A 26,584-nucleotide genomic window follows, 5' to 3' on the forward strand; every position below is an offset into this window, starting at 1 on the left:
CTGGATGTCTTAGAGAAAAGACTGGAGCCTTGACAGGTCTTACGTGATGCAAAATATCAGTTAAAAAAACAAAGCCCTTCTAACACAACACATACTTCATGCCTGCGAGAACTAGTCATGTCATACTCTGCTGTGACACACCTAAGAGTGAGGTTAAATTAACTAATCAGGGTGCCAAGCAAGTCCAGGTCTGTGGCCCTCTAAGTTACTGTCACTGATTGTGGAGAGAATTTCCACATCTTACCTTTTTGGCCATGCAAATGGCCAAGCGAAGAAATACAGTGGAGAGAATTTTATCCCTTTGGCTTAGGGCTCTGACTGCATGTGGGACTTATTTAGCATCTTTGTAGCAGGAAGGTGCTGGTGAAGGCCTGGTGAAGTCAGAGTTTAAGAATCCGAACTGGCAAAAGCCAAAAAAATCCTGAAATGTAAAGATAAGGCTAAAGAGAAGTTGGAAACATGGACTTGGAAACCTCATCTATTTATTAAAAAAAAAAAAAAAAAAAAGGCTAAATATTGTATTACTCTGCCTGTGAAAACACAGTGAGCTGGATTCATCATTCTACCTCAGCCCTGTTCCTTGTCTGGTCCATACCCATAAAGCTGGGAAAATGAAAAAAAAAAAAAAAAAAAGCTCTGTACTCCAGTGAGCTCCTCTTCGTGTGTCCCCAGGGACGTCTGCTGGCTGCCTGAAATCAGTTGTTTGCTATTCTCGTTAATGCTTAAGTGTCAGGATTTGGGTAAGAGAGGAAGGCCGGTGCCCATGGAGGAGAACGCAGCCAGTAGTGGGGTTTTTTGAACTGGAAAGGACATAACTGGATTCTAGAGTGTGGTAGGATTCAGAGCTAGAAGAGAGTTTATTTCCTTTGCATATAGAATAGATCTGATGTGATACAGCTGAAAAGGCAGGCAGCATTAATCTGGCATTAATCCTATTTTGTTGCCATTCACAGCTGTAACAAGATCCTCAAAGAAAAGTAGTGGAGGAAGGAAAACGCTCCTCTCCCCTTGTTGTTTTTTCTCTCTGTATGTTTAATTAGACTGCCTTATTTCTTCCTTCCCAGCATTTTGCAGCTCTGCTTTGCTTCCAGACCTTGGGTACGTGCCACATCTGCTGCTAGACTCGTGGGTTGATCTGGCTTTTTCTCAGTTACACTTCCCCCGTTGGTAATGGAAAGGTGAACCCTGCTTAGGGATGTCTGTGAAACCACATCTGCTCCAGAGGAGCCAGACGCCCACACCTGTACCAGCCCTTCATTCAGGGCTGCTGTGCACCTACCGCCAGAGCAGCTTTCCCATTTCCTTGTGTTGTGTGTTTCTATTGAGTGCCGTCTCTGCTTCTCAGCTCTCCCTTCACATTCCTAGGGTGAGAACAGCTCTGGCCTGGCTTTGAGACTGGTCTTCCCTTAGCCCTGGCCTGGCTGAGCTGCAGTTCCCTGGAGGTCATTGTGCTGAAAGGTGACATCATGGCATGGCTCTGGTGGTGGACTCGCTGCAGGTGAAAGGTCTGACTTCACCTCAGTGGGAATTTCTCAGGTCTCACTGAGCTTTTTAGGGTCTCTTGGATGCTGGCAAGCTGGGCAAGGAGCCTGAGCTGCGCTTGCTAGATCCAGAGTCAAATGCAAACTTTCCAAAAGCTTGAATGTGATCCAAGCCAAGCGCAGGCACAGGTGGTGTGTGTGGGATGAGGCCCTGTGTTCCGATGCTGATCTCTGGGTTTTTTCCTGGCCCTGATCTGTATAGGGCAGTAACTGGAGACCCCTCGTCCTGTGTATTCAGGTGGGGAAACCTCGGTACCTGTCTTTTTTGGGTGAAAGAACGTAGCCAACATCAGCCATGATGCTTCTGGGGCGCATATAGTTGATTTAGTCTCATGGGTGCAGAAAGTGTTCACTCTGGGCTGCTATCCCTCCAAATTTGTGTCTGGGCCAGCTCTGATTTCCACTCCCTGGAGGGTCTTTGGCATTACAATAATTATGCAGATGGTAAATTGTTGCAGTGCCTTTAGGACACAACCATATGTTGACTGTGGATGGCTGCTGCAGTTTGCGCTGTTTCAGTATAAACTCCAGCAGCTAAATGAAGCAGCTGAAGTTGCCACCAGCTTTGCAGGAGCTGTGTTGACTTTGACTGAAGTGAAGCATGGAGTGTTCACATGCTGAGATCTGTTAGTGGGAAGTTTCCAGCTCGCAAGCTGCGATAGCATCTGAACATTGAGGGAGAAGGAGGATCTTTTCCAGCTTGTGATTCACTGCAGGACAAACATCCAGTGCTTTAATACAAGGCTTTGAAGGCACTGACATTCTCCAGGATAAAAGGGGCTATCGTGATGGTATCTGCATACAAATTGCACCATATTGTTGTTTGCTGCATTCATAAAACTTTTAAGAAAGTTAGTATTTACTGTAATTACTCCTTAAAGGCTAAAAGTGCCCTCTGTTATGGGTACAGACTTGTTTCTAGTCAGTGCTGTGGGATCGTTGCCAACCGCTTGCCTCTTTGTAGAGGTTCTTATCTTGCTCTCATCTCACTGCTCATTTCAGGCATTTATCTTCCACTCAGCTCATCTGATTGTAGGAAACAAAACATTACCCTCTAAAATGCCAATTGAAAAATCAGTCACGTGAGAGCAACCTGAATTCCCTACCTCTGGGTCTTGTGTCAGCTGGAACTGGATATTTTCTATTGAAAATGAGGCATTTGGTGATAAAGTCATGCACAATGACATTTGAAGTAATATGGTTGGGTTTTTTTGTAGTAGTAGTAGGAAATCATATCTTGTTTTGTGTAGGCAGTAAAAGGAGATCTGTAACTTCAGTTTGCAGTAAATTTTCTGCTCTGTGGTGTTTAAAATGGAAGTTTCCCAGAGCTAGAATTAAACGATAATTAGCAGCTGATAAAACCCCCTTGGCATCCTGCACCTTCCTTCATGCAGCATGAATATTAAGAGCTGCTTGTCAAGCCCAGTTCCTGATTAATATTCTACAGTTTGTGCGGGATTTGCTCCTCCTTTCCTCCAGAAAGGATTTATTTGAAAATACATAGTAGGCTGAAAAAAGACTGCGTTTGTGAAATGAAAAATTGAACATCCTTCGTAGCTGGGAGATCTGGGGCTGTGCATTGAGTTCTTTGTGACATGTACTTCAATTAATATATGTTGTTGAGGGCTTATTTTTTTAAGCATTTTTGGGATGAAATTTTTGAATGTCAGCTGTGTTTTGACCCCTTCAAGGTCATAAATAGGTGTAAAGCAGATTACCTGTAGCAATTATTTATGTAGTTACTCACAATTTGTGATTGTGATTACAGTGAAATTCTGTGAAGGGCTATAGGAAAACACCATTCTCACTTGGCAGAACTTGATCTTCACCCTCCAGTGGGGGGGAGAAGCACTGAGGACCAAGATTGATTGGTGCTGAGGAATGTCTCTGCTTTATCTAAGCTGCATCCCCGGAACATCTCTCCTTACCAGGGTCTTCTACCTTCTACCTGGTCTGTGAGCCATGCTCAGTTTTGGGGTGCCATCAAATGCCACAAGAAGCCCAGCCCTGGCTCTGCCAGCACTGAGCGTGGGACGGCTCTGTATTTATCTGACATTTCCTGCTGCCTCCCTACCCTGTGCATATGTGTGACCTCAGGCTCCCACAGGACTGCTGTGTTCCTCCTCCCCTGGGATGTCGCTGATCACTTTGGCAGTGACCCATTACGAGCTCTGAGCATATTTAAAAAAAAAAAAGGCAAAGAAAGCTGATGCAACGTTTGCTGCTTGTGAGAAAGCTGTGGGCCTGGATCAGGCAGCGGAAGGCAATAACCCCCAAACCCTGATCTCTAAAGGAGGGAAATGTGATAGTTAAGGCTTTTGAGACCTTTGGACCTTGCTTTTAATATCACACATTTTACAGATCTTTTCTGTGTTGTTGAAAACCCCTATTCCTTGTTATTTGAAGTGGTGGCTTCCCAGAAGCAATTTGATTTATGCAAATGAGCAAAGAAAATCAATGGTCGCTTCAGCTTGTGCACCTGCGTCCCGGCGTGCAGGTTTTGAGTCCGTGCATCTCTTGCTTTGCAGAGCTCCAAGTAATGATTAGAGGCTCTTTTTGCTCCTGCTGTGATCTTCCTATGAAATAGAAGTCAATGTGTCTGTATGCTATCCAATTTAACTTTTGCTGAGCTTGAAGAGACCTAAGGCTCAAAGAGCCTGCTTTAAACGTGCAGTAAAATCCTGACATGACTGCTGATCTGTGGCATTTTCCTTCTTGCAGAGCCTGGAGATCAGGGTTGGGATCATGTCTGCACAGTGCAGCAGGCCCTGTTCCTGCATCAAATGCATTGGGTGGCCCTGAATGCCCCCTTGCACACAGGGCATTTCTTCTGGGATAGGTGTGCAGTGCTGCTTACTGCAGTGCTGACTGCTTGCAGCAAGGACTCTCATGGGTTCTGAAGGATAGCACAAAGAGGTACCCTCAGGTTCAAAGTGTCTGGATGGCTGCAGCATATTTTGCTTCTAGCTTCTAGAGAAAAGATGTGTAATTAAGCAAAAAGCATCAACTCCATTTATATGTGAAATATGTTCTCCTATCCTTGTCTCATTCCCTTTGAGAGAATTCAGGGCCAGAATTACAGGATCTGAAGTTGCTTTTGGATCACAGTCAGCTCCCATCTGTCGTGATCTGTTTTTAATCGAATGGGTTTTCCATCTGAAAGTAGCTGTTGGACAGAGAACCAGCAGAAATATTTGTGTTGTGGATTAGCCTGGAGTGAAGCTACAAACTTTTTTTTTTTTTTTTTTTTTTTGCACAATAAACACATGGAAAAACATTCTTCAACACTGTGTGGCTGATCTGAAGGTTGACCGCAATAGCTTCCTTCCCAAAGGTTCTGACCTTTGGCTGCCTGCTCAGGTAAGGTCTTAAAGGAGGCCTGAGATCTTGTGTTACTTATTCTGGTTACCTCTAATGGAGCAGATCAGCCCTGCTGTCACTGTATAACAGTCAGAGAGGAAAGTGAGGCTGCAGAATCTTCATGATTTTCCAGGACATGAGCTTGTGCCTGGTAGGAGAAGGGGAAAAAATATCCTCAATGGTTCTGGTTCTTCAGCATTGCTCCAAGAGGTTTCATGCATCTCATCTTTAATGATTGCCCAGTATCTGGACCCTGGGAGATGGGCTGGTGTCCTGTGGGAAATGGAGGATGATGCCTCTCTGTTCCCAATCACTGGGGGCAGAGCCCTTCACTGCTGGCAAGAGGGAGAGCTCCCACTGCAGCACAGGGGCTGAGGGAGGAGGGATGCTTTCCTGTTTCCTCTGCCAGATCCTTATCTCACTCCATATGTGAAAAGTTGAAATTGCTTTAAAGACCCAGGAGCTGGGCTGGCTGGGATTTCCATTATGCTGGAGCCGGGTAGTCACCCTCAATGGCTCCATCCTGTGTTTACTGAAGTCTTGTGGAGTGTCTGTCATCAGGGCAGCAGGACCCACGCTTGGCCTCAAGGACATCGTGTCTGAGCGCAGCACTTAGATCTTGCTGTTTCTTTTATTTACATATATTTAAATGTGTTGGAGGCGCTAGGGTCAGAAGGAAACATTTGTGCAGAGTATATGTGTATATGTATGTATCTGTGTGTGCACTTGTGAACAATTTTTTATTGTATCTTCTGATGAGTGTTTCCATAAGTTGATTGTACTAGGCATGTACTGGGGCAGGACAAGGGAAATCCTGGGCTTATTCTGGACATGCATTGCTTGTTCCATGAGTATGAGAGAACGACCTCCCCCTCGCTGGCCTGCTTTACATCACCTCTGAATCAATCTGATAGGTACCAGAGGTGCTGAGCTGACATGTGTCAGCAGGGCTGGGCTGCTGTAGTGTCTGAGTGCATGACAGTACCTGTGTTATAGAGCTGTAATTCCTCAGCCCTTTTGAGTTTCCTTTGAATGTATTTGTTGAACCAGAGCATTGGGAAGGGCCGGCATCTCCGCAGAGAAGGAGATTTTGAATTCATGGGGTGGGAGATGGGCGACTCACAATGGGTTGTAGCCTCAGGGCTGGAATAGCTCTGCTGGTTGTGAAGTGGAAAACTACCATGAGCTCTCCTGAGACCTCTGCTGAAGGCTGCAGCGGGGCAGTAGCTTTAATTTGGGCTAGTCCTGCACCCAGGACTGTATTCCCCACTGTAAATGGGAGTGGACAGAGAGATGCTGAATTTACCTGTTGTGATTGTTCAGCCTTTGGATATTCCCCCTTCTTCAGAACTCACGTCCACTTGTGTTTTCTTTTCCCAGGTCTATATCATCAATGTAACATGGTCAGACCTGACTTCCCAGATCATCTACCGGAGATACAGCAAGTTCTTTGACCTGCAGGTAGGTCTGTCTTTTTCTCACATAAAATATTATTTCTACTCGTGCTTCTGGTCATCTTTCCAGCTCATACATTTAAGTAAGGCATTGTTCTTGTTTGGTCTATTACATGTGATGATCTTCAGACTTTTCAGACTCTGTAGGGTATGAGATGAGTGGGTGGTATGCTCACTTGCTTTGTAAAGACATTTAAAGCTGACATTTTCATGAATAGTTCCTATTGAGGAAGAAATCTAATTTTAAATGCTTGAGATGCATTTAGAGAGGGAGCTACGTTTTGGGTCCCCAGAAACTACTTACCCTGAATTGCTGAAAACAATGGAGCTTTTGCACACTCCCACAGCAATTCAGTAATGGAGATGATGGTGGTAACCTTCTGTTCCTCCTTCTAACCACCTACTCAGCCAGCCAGTGTCTTGGCTCCTACTGGTCTGTTCTAAATACCCAGTGTGGCTCCCTTGCTTTATCCCATGCCTGTGTATTTAGGTTTCATCAAAAGCTTCTTGCTGCACAGCTGCTGTATGAAGTCTAAGGCCAGAAAACTTGGAAATGTAAATTACAAAGTTTCTTTGTGGGCATCAATTGCTTCATTTCTTGTGCCAAGCTGCTGCCGTGCATCTGGAGGAGTAGGGAGAGGGAGAGCTTTCTGGCTAGTGTCCTATTTACCCATAGTCCAGATCCACTGGTACCTTTGTGTAGGTACCAATAGACTCTAATTGTATAATTGGCTGGGGTTATAAAATTTCTGCTTGGGAACAAGTGAAAACAGAAGCTGGGGTTTGAGAGACTCCTTAATGCCAGGGTAAATGCAGATTTTAAGCTGCAGCTTGTGATTGGAGCTGAGCTGTGGTTAGAATGTCAAGTGAATCCTTACAGCCAGTATTAAGGCTGTACAGAACTTGATGGGCTGTAGCCTGGGAAATAACACTGGCACAATTTGGTATGATAAATCAGTAAAGAAACGGTTTCTCCCTTGAGTGCCTGGGCAGAGATACCTTGGGAAGCGCTCCTTTCATCACTGCTCTTTGTTGTACTTCGCCATCTGAAGTCTCTAGTATGTTTTAAAAACAATATTGATTATGTTCTTCTGGCTTTTCTGCTGGAAGACTGAATCGTTGTAGCCGGTCTTCATGTCCAGGTTCGCTGTGTGACTGGAAGGCCAAAGAGAGGATGCTCTTAAGCCCCTTTCCACTTGTTAACTGGCCTGAAGCACCAGGCCTGTCATGAACCATATGTCTTATGTACAATGGGTCTGATGTACTTGATGTACTTCCTAAAGATGATCACAAACATTTGTTGTCGGCACGTGGCTTGTGCCCAGAACTATTTATTTCTCTTTTCTTTTTCTTTTCACCCCAGTCCTGTTTCCATGTGTATGTTCTTCTGGGTCTCCTGGCCTTTCCTGGTAGGTTTGAAAAGTTCCCATCAAGTATGGAGTTATCAATGGGGTTAGTGTGTTGGACAGGAAATGATGTCTCAATCAGGGAGTGAGCCCTGAAAGGTCCCATTGATAAGTGCAAGGGGGCCTAGCGCCAGTGGAAAACTCCTGCTTGCACAACGCTTCTCCCCCCATGAGAAAATACGACAAGAAAGTACCAAAATTCCCTTCCTTAACCCTTTTCTCTCCTGGAGGTGCCTGACAGGGCCACCACTGCGTGAGCAGTGACAGCCCTCTGCAGCAGCTTCTTCTGCCCTAGCAGGATGAGGCACTGCAAGTTACTGAGACAGGTCTTCACCTGGGGGTCCTGTCTGCTCTCTGTAGGCATGCCACTGTGCCTGTCTGAACCTTGGTTTCCCAACTGTAATATGGGTACAAGGCCCTTTATTCCCATGCTGCCATAATGAGATTTTAAACTGCCAAAGATTATCCTTCTTTTTCCTTTCCTTGCTATTATTTTCTTCCTAAATTCTTCATGCTGCCACATCTTCTGGGTGAGGCAATGGAAACGGGCTGTGAATCTTGAATTGCAGCTTGTGTTAGTGATTCTAATTTGGAAGACTGCAGTGGAGGCTAGAAAAATAACTGTAAGATCAGGGCATTTTGGTAAACAGTTGTATTTTGAGGTACTCTTAGCTTCACGTGCAGTGGTTCTTGCTCAGCGGCAGCTGCTGCGTTAGCACGTGTAAGTAGGCACTGAAAGGCTCAGGTAGGAGCTCTGCAGCCCCTCTTGCTCCCTGTGCCTAATGTTTGGTTAATGGCACCCCACGTCTTGTAGACCTGCTTCTGCTGGCTCTTGCTTCAAGCAGCTGCAACAGGGATGCCTTCAGAGCATTTTACAGGAAAGCCCTTCTGGTGTTGCAAAGCAGCTATATCAGGCTTTTGCAGTTGAGGATTCCCTATGTTTGCTGTCTGAAATGTCTGGCCTGTATTGGTGATCTGTGCTGGGCTGTATCTTGCAAACTGATTCCCAGTTACATTAAGATTTGCTGAACAAAGAGTGATATTTGCATTAGAAAGCCCAGATCAGAACTCTTTATCATGGAAATAGAAGACCAGCTTGAAAGAACTGGACCCATTTCCCAAGCCCATGAAGGGCTGAACCTGGCTGTTGGTCACAGACTATGCAACTGGTGCTGGGGTTGCCATGTGTTTGTTGGTGATGAATTGATTCCCTTACTTTGCTCCTGATAAGGAGGTGACCTGGGATTTCCATGTTCTTGATGGAAGCCTGAACTTCTGATGTAGCACTGTGTGACTAGTTGGACCTTGGTTTTGTGGCTTGGTACCGTGCATGGCAGCATGGCCTTGGCAAATGGTGATACCACTCATCTCATGATGTGGCCCTTCCAGCAAATGTTCAGCCAATTCACAGACACCACTCGTATGCAAAACACTTGGAGCCTGCAGCTTCACACATCCCACTGTGCTCATCCCAGAGCTGCTCTTCAGTGTTTTCTAAGCCTGCAAGTGTCTCATTTTCCCTCAGCTGAAGGGGAGGAATAAGGGCTAACTTGTAAGGGCTGCAATGCCTGATGATGGCAGTAACACCAGATAGGACCCACGGGAAAATGTAGGGAGCTGCCTAGGGGTGAAGAGGAAGGAATATAAACAATTTCACTATGGCACACCCTTAACTGAACAGCTGTCTCTGCAGCAAATGGCTCAGAGCTTTTTGAGAACCTTTGGTTTACTTTCTTTTTTTAAATGCTTCCTAGCAAATCTTTTTAGGCAATACGGGCATTCAGAGGTTGCCCTGTCCCAAGGATTCAAATCCCAGAAGTGTTCTGTCGTGCTATTTCAGCAGTGTATATGCTTGAATTACCTTTCAAGCTAAGTAATAGGGTAGTCAGTGTGGACATATCATGGGATTTTGAATCTGGAGTTTGCCCTATGAAGATGTGGGACGTACAGAAAACAGAAGCCAAAGCAATGAGCCAAATGCCAGCTCTGCGCTGCTTCAATGAGGCCTGGAGATCTAAATGTGGAGTTAAATTAGATCATGGTGTTGCTGCACCATTTGATTGTGCAACCCAGTCACATCTACTGTTGAGTGTGGGTCAAATCACAGCAGCTGACTCCATGTGGGTGCTGGTGTTTCAGTAAGTAGGATTGAAAGTATTGAATTAACTCTGTATAGATGAAAGCAGTATGATAAATTGCTTGTCAAGTCCAATTTTCTGTTGTCCTTTACCCTGGGGGCTGTTTGCACCTGAGCACCATGTGGGGTCAAAACCACCTCTTAACGTAATATATTAAGTGCTGCTTTCTCTTGTACTTTGCCTGGGTCCTTGGCTCTTACCTGCTGTACAGGACAAAGGATTGTGAGCTGCTTATTGCTGGGAGAGCCACATGAGCGTCTGCCTATAAAGAAAATTGGCCTTTGTGGCAGACTGGTGGCTCATTCAGGCACGTTCCATGAGCGTCAGACAAGGCCTCCCACCATCACTGGCAACAGAATCCTATTCTGAGCTGGCAGTTCTAGTAGGCAGTGTTGCTATTGCCCCCAAAGGAGCTGAGAAAACAGTTTCTGGGATACTCTGGGATAGCAGAGTAATTCCTCGTATTTCCACTTGAACATTTACAGGTACAAGGCCTACTTTGTTCTTGCTGAAAAAGTGCTTTTGGAGGCTATTAGCAGGATGGGGATTTGCAACTGGCTGTGTGCATAAATAATTACCCAAAGTACAAGGTGAAGGATGCAGCCATCTCATCCTTTCACTGACCCTGCTGGGATGGGAAGCAGCAGCAGGGTTTGCCACTGGCAAGCATGCATAGTGGCTCTTTCCCTGCTCCCTGTCTTATTCTGCCAGCTGCTCAGTGTCACTTGGGGCGTTTTGTAGGTACTGTGACCCCAGCTGGATGCTGCCCCTCTGCTGAGAAATCCATTGCTCCAGCTAAGTGAGCAGAGTAAATCTGGCCATGCTTCAGAGCCTGGTATCTTAGTTCAAATCCCCAGCAGTGCATCTTGTGCATTTTACCCGGTGATTCCAGATGTTCTGGTCTGATTCTTTGCTGTTACTTGCTGCCTGGACTGGACTGTGAGCAGAGGAACCAAGCTCTGTGTTCAGGTGATGTTGTCTCTGTTGCTCCTGTCAGGATAGCTGTATCTCTGTGCACAGAACTGGGAAGGGAACTTTTCTTACAATAGCAGAATGCAGATTTCTCCATGGCAAAACATAGCAGCTGGCTTTAGTGGCATGCAGTAATTCCATGCTTGTTTTTGGCTGTTTGAAAGGCGAACAACAGCCCTGCTGGAGCAGGAATGTCAGGTGGGCAGATAGCAGCCTCTGCATACAATGACCCACACAGATGTTTTGGCTGCCAGGAGACATCTGAAATGTCACAATTCTGAAAAGGCAAATAAACAGAGCTCTTTTCAAGTATTTGCTTTGTGCATCAGTTAGCAAAAAATTATCTGCCTGATGCCGACTGCTGATCTAAGCAGGTTTCTTCAAAGTGGTGAAGAAAGAGGAACTCACTAGCAGCCAATTAGAACATTAAAAAAAAAAATAAAGAATATAAAGAATTTTATTAGGGAGCGGAAAGAGATGTAAGTTGTTTCCAGGCTGACAATAAAACATCAAGAGCTTCATTTGTTATTGCTACGGCTATCCTGATTGTTTATAGTGCTGTAATGGAGTAACTGAGCACTGAAGAGCACATTAAACAAAAGTGGTACTATAAAAAAAGAAAAAGACACTGCATTCTATAATTCTGCTGCTTTTATTCAGGCTGGAGTTCATCTGACTGCTGCTGCTATTGATCCTTCCCCTGTAAGGTGGTGTTCTGTACAAACATGCCTTTTTCTCTTCCCCCCAGCTGTATCGAATATTGTATGTCCTCTGAGTTTGTGGCTGGAGCTGTGCCTTGTGTCTCACAGGTTACTGTGAGTTAAACAGTACCCAGCAGCTTCAGCAAATGGACAGAGCAAAGGGGGAATCATCACATGGTGCTTGTAGATCAACGTCTGCTGTAACCCTGATGGAAATGTTCTTGACGTTACTTGATTTGGGTTAACTGCCCAATTGGAGACCCACAGTCACTAAATCCTCTGGTCCAATTATGTCTGCTTTGGTATGATGTATGGCACTTTTTTTTTTATGTTCTTGCTTCTCGTTCTATAGAAGGGGTGGATTGGCAAGCTCAAGCATGTAGTGAATCTATCAAGGATGAGGACTATGGGTGAGAATGCAGTGGGGCAAGTGTGTGCCCGAGTTTGCAGAAGGAGCCTGGCTTGGGCTTGCTGCAGTGCGTGAGGGCACTCAGTGCCATGGGAGGGGAAGGAAGGCTGCTCCCTGCATGATGCAGCTTGTTTCTTTCATGTGGGAGGTTTGTGTTAGGAAGATTCCCAGCCCCTGACAAGCTTTTGGGGGAGTGTTCATGTTGATATGAGGGTGTGTATGGAAACAGGTAGAAGAGCTGGAGGAAAAGGTGGGGTCGAATAGAGAAGGGGAGAAGGTGGGGAGAAGAGGGCTGGATAGAGCGGTGGTGTGTGCATGGTGAAACATGAGGCACAGGGAAAGAAAAGGAAGTCCTTGCTCTTGGCATTGTTCCTGCTGGGCTGTACTCACCGCAGGAGATCCAGGCTCTGTAGTGTGGGCCTCCTTCTGCTCTGGGCTATGCTGGGTAAGACAGGACAGCATGGCCTCAGGATCACTACTCTCCTGCTCTTGGTGTGGCACCCTGGGCTCCTCAGTATCTTGGTCCTGCTGTGGGAGCTGCTGTGGGATCCTCCTCTGGAGCAGGTGTCTGGTTCAGAGCCAGGGTTTGGCTTCAGGGCCCTTCTTGATGGTCTCAGGGCCATAGGGATGGAGTTACTCCAGCAGTTGGGATGGGTTTGGTTTGACAGCTTCTTCCTTAAGGACAGGATTGAAACTGAACCTACCCTGGGAAAATTCAGAGGAAATCAGAACGTGGCTCTGTCAACATGTCTGGTCCCAAAGGTCAGCGGCAGCTCCTTGGGGAGAAATGGCACGTCCTTTCTTCTGGGTAAACACGAGCTGTCTGTCTGCTGATGCTGCTGTCCTGAGCGAGAGGCTGGCAGCAGGCGAGGCCTGCAGGTGGTACAGAACACCAGGCTGTCAGGATAAGCCCCAAGCCGTTGCTGTGAGCGCTGGTCGTGCATGCCAGAAGCTGCACTGATGAGACCAGTTTGGCTGCTGGTAGCAAAGACTCCAGCTGCTCCCCTTAGAAAAATGGCCCAGGGGCAAGTTTCCCTTGGAGAAAAAAATAAATAAAATGTAGCTGATGTGGTTGTTGAGCTGGGAGTGATTGTCTTAGCAGGTTTGAAGGCTGTTTAAATACCTTTTTTTCTTTCAGGACTCAGCCAATGCCTTAGGATACCAGCTGGCTTGGGGCAATGTCTTTGTCTTCAGTGAATGAGTGGAATTGTTTATACTTCTTATTTCCATCATTATTTAAATGTTTGCCTGGCAAAACAATCTGCTCAGCTTCCAGTATTTGTTTCTGAAGAGACATTGCACGTCAGACAAAGATGAGGGCCATGATGGGGAAATGGCAAAGTGCCTGCTGAGTTACAATTGAGGCCAAACTCAAAAAAAAGCCCACAACAGATAACCTGCAGTGCAAGAGACCGGGCCTAGGAACCCTTCCCTTTGAATTTCTGTACCTGAGTGCTGTTAAGACATATACCTGATCCTTTAATGCTGCCCATGCTCCATGGAATCTTCTGCATGGTGGCTGCTGGGCAGTATTTGCTGCTCTGCCCCACTTTACTGTACTTGCCAGGTTGCCCTGTGTCAGGCAGGGACATGGGGGGAGTTTAGGAAGTGGTGTGGGAGCTTAGCTCCAAGTGTGATGGCAGCAAGCCAAGAGCAGATGTGGTACACACACTACCTTGCTTTGGTCCTTGGAGAAGTCTATAGAGATGGGGAATAGATTTTGCTATCAAAAGATTAAGTTATTTATTTTCTCTGGGGGATGTATCCCAGCAGGAGAGGTGAGTCCCTATCGTACCATCCTCAGTCTTCTGTGCACAAAAGAGATCGCCAAACCAGGAGCATTCGCGTGACTGTTACATCCTGTGGAGGTCTTGGAGCTGTTATGGGGGGTTGTCCTGAGCTCAGTGTGGGATGAAGGTTCCTGGAAGCTGCATCTCTGAGGGTTGTGGTTCAAATGCATGTCCATGATGGATGTTGTTTGGGGTCACTGTATCACATGGGAGTTGTACCATACGATGCTGTTATTCTCCTAGATGGTTACATGTGTGCTTGTTTCCCTGGTGTTTTTACCCTATTTGTAGAACCAGCAGTATTGAAACATTTCGCTATACTATCAGAAAGCTTTTACCTTATCCAACCCAAATTAAATACTAATTTGCTTCTGAAGTCTTGCAGGAGCGTGACATCAAGTGGCGTGCTGCTGTGAAGAGAGTTTTTTTTTCCCCTCCATTCTTGTCATCTTCTTGCATGCTGTGCTCTGCCAACCTGAGCCTCTCTAGAGGGGCTGCATAATTAGTGAGTGCTCTGATTGCTGAAGGTGATGTGTTACATCTGCTGATTCCCTGCCTTTTGCAGCCTCTGAGCAGAAGTTCAACACTGGCAGATCTTTGTTAGCATTCAGTTTGTAGTTCTTCTTTAGTCAGGCTCCCAACTTGAACCTACTCGGTGCAGCTTGAGGCCATTACCTCTTCTTGTTGACTTCTTTACTGCATCCTTTGAAATATATAGTGTGCTACTAGTTTTCCTCCTCTTTCTTAGGGGACATCTTCCAGTTGGCCCTCGTGCTGTGTGTCTGGCACTGCAGTTAGAAACTTCATAAAGCCTGCTGGTTTTTTAAGGCAAAGCATGAAACTGCAATGAGTTGAGCACTTGATTGTGTGAAGGGAGTGCATGTGTGTGGATGTACACCAACGTGTCACTGATTCCTACTGGCACTACTCAGAATTACTCAACTGTGTGCTGTTGGCCAGCAGGTAAATGTTACTTGTCAGAGAAAAGCCTGGGCTCCTGGAGCCAACAGCACTGTGGGTTTCAGTCTGCTGCTTCTTTGATGCACTGAGCAGCTGCAGAGTGCTGCACGTGGCTGGTGTGTGATCTGAGGTGGGAAATGGGTTGGAAATTTCTTCTTAACAATGCTAATGTCAAAGAGAAGAAAACTGACAGAGCTCAGAAGTGATGTACTCTCACTACTTATTAAGAGCCCGGTGAGATGTGGTTTTTAAAAGGTGTGTTGTCTGTGTGAGTAGGAGTGAGAAACGTTCACTGAAGGCTTTTGGCCCAAAGCAGTGTAAGCAGGGGGGAAAGATATGGGAAAATGCAGCTGAGATGAAGCCAGCTCCTGCTTCAGCATCCCTCTCCAGTGCGGATCTGATGGCTGTGAAGTGGTGCCACGTTACCAGATGTTCACATATTCATGGGATAGTATTTTTAGAACAGGGCAAACATTGAAGAAATCTCTGTGAATATTATTTGCAAGCTATAGACAAATTGTTTTATCTGCTTTCTCGGTCACTTTGCTGTGGCTTTTTTTTAATCATCTAGAAGAAGTTTAACGTGAGCAGATTTGTCCAAACTAAAAATCTCAAGGGAGCACTGCAGAACTGTAATGGATAGCAGATTTCCCAGTGTGTGACTTTTCACTGTCTGGAATGGGAACCTGGTTGATAAAGGATTAAAATCGCTGTGCTGGGAAGCTGAAGAGGTAGCTGGCACACTAGCGTCAGGTGCCTGCTCAGCATCCATCTGAGCTGCAAGCTTGTTCCCTGTAAACATCCTTCAAGGAATACCTTAAGAATATCAAACTCTATTTGTGGACCTCCAGGATGCAGAGAGAGCAGTGAAATCAGTCAAAAGGATCACTTGCTGTAAATTATTCCCTTTTTTCTTTTTTTGAGGTTTGGTTTGTGCAAGTTGTTAACAGCACCTGTGCCCTATTGCTGACACCTATGTCTGTTAGGATGGTGAGGATATACATCTTCTGGATATACAACTAGAGGGAGGAAATGCAGTGGGTTCTCCCAAGTGAATTGAGTTGATTTACAACAGCTGGGGAAGATTCAGACCCATTTTCCTTATTCTTGGTTGCTTTTTGTGTTAAAAATGTAAACGTGTCAGGAACATGAGTTCTGGCTGCTAATGGAAGTGTCAAAACTTGCCTGAAATTACCAAAATTTTGGAACAACGCTGTCAGAATTTTGATATTGGTCCTATGGCTGCTGGATTTGTTCCTGGCCCACGTTTCATACATGGAATTACGTGGAATTGTGGTAGAATGGATGCCACTCTTCAGCAGAGTGTCGAGACTTTGAGCTTTCTCCCATGATATCCCACCTCTGTCACTCTGCTGCTGGAAGCTCTTGCCACAGCCTGCTCGCTATCCCCAGCAGGATTTAAGCTCAGCGCTGGGAGGAGCCCACTTGTTCGTTAACCTTGTTCCAGGTTTTGTTTGCTGGAACAATAAAACACAGGCGAGCAGTTGGGCTGCGGGACCAGCTACGGCCCCAGGGTTTCTCTCCCTCCAAGTGCTGCTTTATTAGCATATTTCCTTTTTTACCAGAGATCAAGATTAGCCTTTTTTTGCAATTTCTGTGGGAAAACTGAATTCCTTGTTGAGATTGGGTTTGGTTTTTTTTTTTGTTTTTTTTTTTTTAGCCTTTTTTTTTTCCCCAGAGCACTCCAAGCCCAAACAGTTTGGGCAGTGACAGTCCTCCCCCTCCTTGCCGCTTTGCCACTCATAATCGCTCTCAGCTTTCCATTATTTATACTGCCGGAAAATCGCATGGAGTTCACACCCCCAGCCCTGCTACACAATTCCACTTTTGTGTGCAGAACACAATCCTTCACTTTCATTAAGTGTGCGCAGACCGAGATGAGAAGTGCCTGTTGCGTTAGCATCCCTTGGCTCGCGATGAGAGGAGCCGGTTGTTTCCACAAATGTCCTAAATAGCCCTGCAAGGGTTATGGGGAGTTTATTTACATTAATGCATTTAAGTGCAAATAGAAAATCACCCAGCCAAAATGGAAAGGTTACGCGAGGCTCTGCCAGGGCTCTTGTCCCTGCCGCCTCACCGCTGCTGGCTTTCTGCTCCCAGGACTCTGATGTGGGAAGGCTGTGTGTGGAACGGGCTGTAGCTCTCGATGCTTACAGGGCAAACAAAAACATCAGCGGCGTTTCTTCCACCATGTGCTGAATGCAGCACTGCCTACCATAGGAGACACTCCTGCTTAGGTACACCCCAGCCTGGTTTTTGGGAACTGGTGGCTGCATGCTTCTTTCCATAGTACCTAAGAACTGATCTTTTTTCTGCAGAAGTGCCGAATGGAGTGGCAAGTTTGTTTCCCACCTTATTGCCTTCCTGCCTGCATACGGTCATGGCACGTTTCTCCTTTTCTGGAACCAGAGTGGTTTTGTTTCTCATGCAAATGAAAGTATCCCACTGCAGAACTGTCTTTTGCAATTTCCCCTTTCCCTGCTTCAGGGGAAGCATCGATGAGTCTTCAGTGGAGCTAAACACACAGAGGAGCAATACCACTGAGCAGATGAGTCTTGCAGAAAGCAAAAATACCCATCGTCTGCAAAACCACAGCTTTTCGCACACTTTTTCCTGGATGCTCTGTTTGAAGAAAACCCTGCAAGCTAGGAGGCTTTGCTTCTGCCTTTTGCTTTTGAGTTAAAAAAAGAGACCTGTTTGATAGAATCTGTGCAGGAAAGGGAAAGCTTGATCTCTTGTAGCATGCCAGATCCTTTGGCAGCGTCTGGATGGAAACCTGCTTCCTCCCCTCCCGTAGTTGGGTAGTGAGTGCTTCCAACCTCACTTTTCTGATGCTACCCCATTCAGCTGTTAGGTTAGCATTTGCTCGTCCATGTCCACTTATGTAAGTTGCCGAAAAATTCATGATTGGCAGAAGCTGTGAACAAACTTACACAGGTCTGAGCAGTGGCACAGGGAAGCACCAAGGTATTTGGTACAGTTTCTGTAGATCTGCAGTGCAAACATGTTTCTGTATAAGAGCTGCTGGTGAAGCATCAGTGACTGTGCAGGGATGTCTGATTCAGCAGGTGCTCTCAGGGGCAGGTACTACTGGATTTAGCAGCATCTGTGCACACTGTGTTGACAAAAGAGCCCTGCGAGACCCTGTGGGTCTTGGTGTATTTGATTTTTTTTTTTTTTTTTTTTTTTTTTTTTTAAGAGTGTGTTAAGAAAACCAGTATGACTTGCTGAGCCGCTACCTTCAGCCAGGTGTTCTGAGGGAAATGACCACAAAAACATGTGAGAGGGAGGGGAAAATACCAAACGAGAAGGAATTAGAAAGCAAAACAGACAAGGACTAACTTAAATAATAACAGTAAAAAAAATCTTTTGGAGGACTAATGTGAGTGTAATGATTGAAGAATAACATACACTGTGAAATTCTTGCAGGAAGTGTGTGTTGTTCACCTGGAACAAATAACTTCAAAGGCTCTTCATTTTTTCTGGTTAATCTCTGGCTTTGGGCAGCCTAGCTAGTGGCATGTTTTGGCCTTTGTGTGGCCTGCAAAGCCTTGAAATCCAAACACAGGCTTGTCTTCGTCACAGCTGTGCTGCTGCTGTCTCAGCAAGACTGGTACCTGTGTCATCCAGGTAAAAGATTTTGGGAGGAAAATATGTTGTGGGATGTCACATGGTGAGTACTTCCATCCCTGTAACAAATCCAGGTCACCGTGCAGGTTTTGGTACATTGGTGTCTTTGTAGCTTTGGGAAAACATTAGAGTTGTATGTGATGCTCATGTTGTCATGCTGAGAGTTAGAAGGTGCTGGTCTCTGACGTGTCTAATTTGCAAATAAGGATAGTATTTGGTATTGGGTGTTTCAAGAGATTCAGTTACCACTGGGATCTGGAAATAAGGAAGGCAGAGCAGTACAGGGTGTTGTGTTCCACACTGATAGTCCCTGGCTGCCCTTATACAGAGGGAGAAGTTTGCAGTAAGTTTCCAATTTGGAGAGAAACCCTTCAAAATTTGGCTTTGTATTGGGTATGTGACAGCCCTGGGTTATGAGGCTGAGCATGGGATGCTGTGGGCTGCAGGACTATCATTGCTGTATAGCATTAAGTTATGCCTGTTGCTATTAGGAAACCTTGTGCTAAATCCTGTTCCACTTCGAGGTCAGAAGGGATTCATTGCCTTAGTATGGGAGTGTTTTTGTGTCATTAGGAGCTGAGAGTCTTTGGTGTGGGACAGGGAGTGGGGAGCTGCTGGTGTGGCACAGCGGGGAGGTTATCTTCCCATAAATGGGGGCTATAAGCGGCCTTCCTGGAGAAAGTTTATTCATTCATGTTTATAAAGCACTTTGAAGTCTTTGGCTTTTTAATAGAGCTAAGCATTAGTTGTATTACAGTAGCTAAGCCAGACCTTAATGATCACGTTCCTTCTCCTCCCCCAGAACCCAGCCATTTCTAACAGGATTTGGTGAAGAAGTGAAAAGTCAGCAGAGTGACCAAAGAAAAGCGAACTGCTCAGCAGAAATATAAATAGTGTTTTTCTTTCTTGGAATTACATTCTGGTCAGATAGCCTTTCACTGCTGGAAGTGAAATTTGTAGAAGGGATGAGAAGCTGATTTCCAGGCTTGTACCATGTTATCTCAGGGTCACTGGTGTAGCATGTTGGTCTTGGAGCTCCTGTATGGGTACCTCACTTAGCTTAGGTTGCCTCAGCAGGGCACTGATGTCCTGGTGTTGCTGAGCAGCAGAAATGGATGTTGTCTCCTCCTGTCTGTGTTGGCCAGAGCTTCCTCCTGCCTTCAGTGTCAGTAAGGGCTGCTGCCCTGGGGATAAATGCAGGGAGTGATCCTGAGGGCTTGCAGGTGGGATTGGAGCAGTCTTGTGCAAGGAGTGGGGGGGAATAGCACAGAGTTGCTACCTAGGTTGGAGTCAAACTCTGCAGATAGACTTTGCACATGGAGAATGGGCAACAAAATGGTAGTGCCTTGCTGTTATACAGATGTGTGATGTTGTGTACTGCAACAAGATTTTACAAGAGTAAACAGTGATAGGTTAAGAGAGAATGGTTTTAAGCTCAAGGAAGGGAAGGTTTAGATTGGATGTCAGGGGGAAGCTCTTCTTAGAAGAGTGGTGAGGTCTGGAACAGGCTGCCCAGAGAGGCTGTGGATATTCCATCTCTGGAGGTGTTCAAGACCAGATCTGGAGGTTGGTGGCCCTGCCTGTGGCAAGGGGGTTGGATCTTGATGATTCTTGGAGTCCCTTCTAACCCAAGCCATTCTATGATTCCATGAAGATCCAAAAGCGTATGAGAAGTTTCAGTCATATGCGTAGGGGCTAAGTATGGGGTATTCCATACAGGCTGGAGCAGCTCTATTAATCAAGGAGTTAATTGAAGGAGTAGTGAGCTGGGAATCACAGTGTGAGGACGCATCCCAAAGCTTGAGATGTACCCATCCACAATAGATCTATAGTGTGTGAGAAAAGAGGCTGGGGTTTGGCCAACCCCACAGCAGAGCACACCGTGTTGCAGCAGGATTGTGGGGAAAGGTGGCTTGCAAAGCAGAGAGGAACCAACATCCTCCCCAGAATGCTGCTATTTCTAGCAACCTGTCCTTCGAAAGCACGCTGATAGCTGAGCTCGCAGCTAGAGCTCAACCCATCCCTTGCCATCATCTCATTTTTCCTCTCCAAGCTCAGTCCCTGGAAGGGTGCTGCTCTCCAAGAAGACATTCCTGGGGGTTTCATTACAGCACTCACTGCCACTGTGCTGAGCTTGTGGTTCAAGCACCTGCTGGTTCATTTAATTAGCAACAAATGGGAGGTGTGGAATGGGGGGAAAAGAGAGCAGCACTCTGGTGAAGTATATGCTGGGCTGTGATGTATTTTATTTTGGGCAGGCTGTGAGGAACATTTTCCAAAGGGCTCTATAAACCATCTCTGCTCATGGGGTGATTATTTGAGGAGGGAGATGGGTGTGGGTTTAAATAGGTGCTGCTAATTTCTTCAAACAGCCACATTATTTTTGATTCATACTTCAAGCTCCCCCCACCCATGTCTTAATATTAGGAGCTGTGAATTTTCCACATCAGAACAAAGTCCTTCCATAACCCTTTAAGTATGTTTTTAAAAATTGATTTCAGATCCGTCAGACTCTCAATTAAGTTGGTCTTTAGGGTAGAAAACTCTTTCCTTTCCTTGTGGTGACTTGTGTTTATTTGTATTGCAGGAGCACAAACCAGCTCCCAGCAGACATAGGTCTATTTGGTGTCTGGGCTGGAAAATGCATGAGGAGGCTTCAAGCCCTGATTGATATAAATTGAAATAAATAATCCCTTTGTACAGCATCATTAAGTGAGCTCAAGCACTCTCTGAGATAAAGGCACTGTATGGCTCTCTGTTTTATTGAAGGAGGGAAGGGGGATGGGGGCAACTGGAGTGGGACTTCATGGCTACGGCAGCCAGAGCGTCGTACAGGAAGGGCTGCGTGCTCACCTTGTGCTGCAGCCCACACGCACTGCAGCTGGTTTTCTCTGTGGGGATGCAATTTTAGCAACTGTCTCTAGCACTTCTACACCTGGTGCAAACTATAATTCGTCATGTAATTACACGTTAGGTGTGTTGCCCTTTAGTCTTATTTTCTTAGAAAGATTAAAGCAGTACAAGGGAAAACACTGGGTTTTGTTTGTTTGTTTGTTTGTTTTCTTTCTGTTCTGACCAAAGCAGGAAAAGCTGGGTTTTGGAGATTTGGGTTTTGGATTACCCTTTCTATAAGAGCTTTCATCTCTTGGATTTTAAGAGGGGATAAATTCACTCACAACCAACAGGTGCTCAGTTGTAGCAGTGGTTGTGCCCAGGGTGAAAGCTCAGATTGATCATTTGGTTCTCATGTGAAGTCTTAAATTCAGTCCTGGCACTGGGTTCTGGTCCAAGGACCCAATTCTCATCTTGTGAGATTGTCATCATTTTGGATATCAGAAATACTGTAACAGCTGTTCTCTTGCTCTGTGTCCATTTTGCAGGCCTGCAATATTCTTCAAGAATAAGCCACTATATATTTATTTATTGCCTACATGATATCCTGTGTGCTCACTGCTGTTGATGAAACAATAACAGTTCCTGGAGACTGCCCAGTACAACAAGCCAAATTGGAAGAGAAGCTGCCCTTGAAAGGGAATTTGGTTATGTGTGAAAATCTGCTCACATCATGGCAAAATGAACTGCCCTGGCATGAGGGGCTGTGTGGAAAGTGGTACTTCTGCAACATCTAAATCCTTGATTATTGTGCTGAAATCAAGAAATGCGTCTCAGCTCTTCCTGCTGCTTTTCTGAGTGGTTCTCTCTTTTTTTTGTTGTTTTTGTTTTCTTTACCTGTTTGTGGGCACATAAAGCATCTGCATGTCTCCTGGACAACCCTATAGCCCCTCATCAGTATATTTTCCTCCTATTAGTTTTACCTCCTTTCTCCATATTCTGATCTGATGTTAGGTTTTCACTGTGTGGAACAAATGTGGAAGCAAGACCTCGAGGGACACATTCAGAGTCAGGATAAGTCTGGAATTCTTTTTCTGCCTTCTTTGACATCTGAGAGATGCTTTTAAGTAGATGAGATGCTATTACAGTGACAGCCTGTTTGCCACTGAAAGCCTTGATGCTTGAATCGTATTCTTCAGCTCAGTTTTAACAGGAAGGCAGGAGAAGCAGAATCCTGGCAGTTTGCCTCATTGCATGCCTCAATATGGCTAATAAGGGAAATTTGTTTTCCTTTTGAAGCCTCTGTTGTATTTTTACTGATTAATCCTGTTCAGTCCCACATCCATGCAAGGGGATCACCTGCCCAGGCTGCTGTTGCTGCCTGTAATGGAGCAAATCCCTTTGCTCGCCCCTTCACCTGCTAGTGCTTGCTTTCGAAATATGAGCATCTTCCTCTGAGTTCAAATCCTTCTCCACGTTGATGCTAATCTGCAAGGTTCAAAGCAGGGGTGAGATTTCAAAGCCTCCTTAACTGTTTTAGATCTGCAGTAGGGGATTCAGTCTGTGTTAAAAGCCCATGAGTGGAACCACACAAAATCACATCTCCACACCTGTTGGAGAGGGAAATTTTCTTCTAAGCTTCGTTTCTGTTTTTCTTGAGTTGTTCTTAGGTTTTTCTCCATTTGTGGCCAGCACGAGGTTCTTATGCATCTGACCTCATGGAGAAATGAGCATCAGCCCCAGATGAAGGGCTGGGAACAATTGTCTGCACCTGGTTTAGCAAAATAGGTTATTTGTGCCTATATGTATATGCCTGCGATGTAATTTATTTGTTCAGTTACTTAAGCCAAAGTTTTCCCCCCAAAGGAAGACCTAATTAAGCAAGATAACTTTGCATCTGGGTTGCTGGCAAAGAGCAACTGAGTATGTTTGCATGCAGTGCTGGCCACAGGTGTGCAACTCCTGCCCTTCCATACCCTTTTCTCTCCCTGTCTGATAATGAAGGTCAGCAGGGGTTGAGTTGTTGAGGCTGATGTATTGCTTTATGGTGGAAAAGTGGCCAATCTCTGTTCTGCAATAGTGTGCCTTGTCCTCAGCGTGCATGGAACTTAATTTCCAAATTTGCTTGCATTCTGGTAGATAGCAGTTGGTGTTGGTGTTCCCACCTCCCCCTCACTTCACTTCTTTTTTGGGATTTTTTTTTTTAACTGAAGTTTTAGGGTTAGGTTCTGCAGATGGCTGGAGATGCAATTCCAAGACAAGCCGCATCTTGATCCCCTATAACTCAGATGCCAGGGTGTTAAAGGCTGATCTAAAATACACTGAAGAGAACAAGGAACTTCATTGTAGAAGTTTTTCTAAGCCTCAAATCAGGCCATTGAAATTCAGGTACATCACCCTACAGAGCCATTGGGGTCAGGGGTGCTCCCCAGACCAGCACCTGGTTCTGGATACCACCATGCCATTGTTCAGTTTGACTTGGGATGTGGTCCTGAGTGGTGAATTTTGTCCATGTGAGTTACCATGTTCCTGGGTGCTTGCTTTGACAAAGTGTCATTGGGCAGTTTTGGTGGGAGGGCTGTGAAATGTGAACTCCCTGCCCCAGCCCAGGGGCAGCAGGAGAGCTGTGTGGTACCTGCAGTCTAGTGGCTAGACAAGGGCCTTCCAGCACATCTGTGGGGATATTTCCACTGTCTCGATGTTCTTCCCATGTCTTTTTAATGTGGCTTTTTGTGGTGGGGAGGAAAACAGAAAAGTGACTTGAAAACCCCTGGGGAGGATGAGAAATAGCCCTAAGTGCTCACACAGTGCCCAGCGAGGTCAATGCAAGATGACTAATGCTTGTCTGTCTTGCCTGTCTGTCCCATCTAGCTTCTAAAGCTGGTCACAAAGCATAGACAGGCAGAGACGCTTGCTTCCTCATTTGTCCTGCCTTGATGGGCATCAGCCTGGCCACCAAAGCAGCCTGTAAGTCTCTTCCTTCCCTTAAAAGTCTCTCATAAAATTTTGAGAATGGACAGTTGGGTAGAGTGAATTGTGGTTGCCCATTCTCTGCAGCTTGTTCTCCCCAGTACTCTTCTGTCACCCAAGCACATTTGCATCACCTAATTAATGTACATTCTTCACCTACCCCACACAAGACTGCGTGCATGGCCAGCCAATCTGAAGATAACTCGAGTTTGGCAGTCAGGGATGGCAGACATACCACATAGGCACAGCAGTTCTGGTGTTAATAGCAGACGGCAGCCCTCTCCCTGCCCTCAGCTCTCCCAGCCACCACCAGGGAATCAGACTGAAAGCCTCCTGCTGTGAGGACAGGCTGGATGGAGCCCCTCTCCTCCCACATGCATACATTGGCCTCTAAGCGCTCTTTGTCCCTCAACTTTCAGCAGTTTTGTCATCTGCAAGTTTGGAGAAGTCACAGCCCCAACATCATTTCTTGACAATGTGCCTGCGCCACTTAAAAGCTACTGAGATTTTAAAAAGATCCCAAAACAACAACAACAAAAAACAACATTGTCAAAGACCTCCATCCATGCTTTTAATACTCTGCCAAGTATTGCATGTGATTAGTTGGTTTAATACACAGAATACCATCTGGTGTACGAGCAGCACGTCAGGGCTGAGCAATTGTTATCTGAGTGAAAGATGCTGGAGTAACAAAAGAGCACACATGGTGTAACACAGGGGCCTGTAAAGTCAGTGCTCACCCTGCTCCCAGCAACCTGGTGGTGGTAGGCCAGCCTGACTACTTTTTAGGGTTGGATTTCATTCTCAATTAAATTAACCTAGTCCCTAAAGCAGGTTTGTACTTACAGAAATAAGGTTTTGGTCTTGGCACCCCTTTTTTGGAAGCTATGATGGGATTGTTCTGTAGGATGGGGTGTCACTCCCATCGTGCAGCCTTGTTTCTCGATCTGGTCTGTATTCAAGGTCCTTTGGGGTATCTCAGTGGCTGTATGGGTCCCCTGGGCTCCTGTGTCTGGGCATGGGCTGTAAGGGTTCAGGCATTGCCCAAATCCGTATATTTTTAAAACAGACCAATACCTGCACGGAGCCTTGTGGGTAGTGATGGAAGGGAAGCTCGCGTGGCTTTGGGTGCCCAGCAAAGGCACCCATCCTCTGTATGTGTCCTGGGGACAGGAGGTGTCTTTAAAAGCAGTTTTGTGAGATGTTGCCTATGGATTTCACCAGAAGAGGTGGGTGTGTGGATAAAAGCACATCTGTGAGATGCCAGTGTGATAGATACTGGTAAGAATGATGGATTTTTGCAAACCTAGGTTTGTTCTTATGTTCCCGATCATAAATCCTCTCTCTACTGCAAGCCCAGGGGAGCGACCCTGGCTTGGAATCTGTCCTTCCTGGGTAGCAGGCAGCTTGGCAAGGGCACGCAGTGGGGCTGGGAATGTAAAGCCTTGCAGCTGGGTCTGAGCTGTTTGAAACGCCTGTCCTACTGCCTGCTTGCTTACTTCCCCAAGGCCCAGAGCAGGATATCTATTACATGCACAGCTTGGGTGATGGGATTCGTTGTCTGTACTCTTTCTAAATTACCCCAAAGGCAGGAGACACATGTGCTTGGAACCAAATACGCAGGCAAAACATCTTGAGGTTTGGAGGTAGGGAGAAAGAAGACAAAGGAGTCTCCTTGCAGTGTGTTGTTAAAACCTGCTGCTATGTTTTGTTTGGCACTGTTTCTCTGCTGTACTGAGCTGTGCAGTCGGTCTCCCCAGAGCTATGAGCAGTGTCCTATGGAGATGACTAGATACCATTTCAGATGGAGCTTCTAAAGTGAAATGTGCCATTGTGTTCAGAGCTATTGTTTCTGTTTTCAATATTAAAGTTACTTGTGGTTTCCAAGGGACAATATATCAAGCAGAGCTAACAGGCTGTAGAGAAGATGTAGATTATGAAAACAGAGGGATTAAATTTCATACATTTGGAGCTAAAGTCTCATCACTCTCATAGTAGTGTAAGCAGGGGAATAGTCTCAGGACTCACGAAATTCTTCAAAATGAACCAAGAGGTGGTTTTCAGTGGGTCTAATCAAAATGGTGGTCACTGCTGCTTGAGCTGCAGTTTCACTGAGGATGGACTCTGTGTTGCACAATCATCTACAATTCAGTATATAAATGGGGTTTGTGAGGCTCTGAGCTGATTGCAACAAAATCGATTTGTGTAAATGGGTCTGTCTGGATGAGCAGTTCTATCTTAAAACACAGGTGACATCAGCTCTTACATCTTAATGAGAGAGTGGTAAGGGCAGCACAGGGCATTGCTATCTGCTTCAGATGTGATTCTCCAGCCCTGTGGAGAAACCGGTGTGAGCTCAGCAGTGGAGTGGGATGCTGCATCCCGTCTGTTTGGTGCTCC

At 45.8% G+C, this 26,584-nt stretch overlaps 1 protein-coding gene across 1 annotated transcript in view; it reads left to right on the plus strand.

The window, feature by feature from the left end:
* Positions 1-26,584, plus strand: part of SH3PXD2A (SH3 and PX domains 2A) — a 226,031-nt gene that overhangs the window by 30,829 nt on the left and 168,618 nt on the right. Inside the window, exon 2 of the mRNA XM_042818810.1 lies at positions 6,282-6,362. Coding sequence (XP_042674744.1) covers positions 6,282-6,362 — 81 coding nt within the window. The remainder of the gene's footprint in view (positions 1-6,281; positions 6,363-26,584) is intronic.

This window comes from Centrocercus urophasianus, unplaced genomic scaffold (genome assembly GCF_019232065.1).
Source record: "Centrocercus urophasianus isolate 14NV4802_14NV808 unplaced genomic scaffold, USGS_Curo_1.0 seq_17, whole genome shotgun sequence".
NCBI lineage: Eukaryota > Metazoa > Chordata > Aves > Galliformes > Phasianidae > Centrocercus > Centrocercus urophasianus.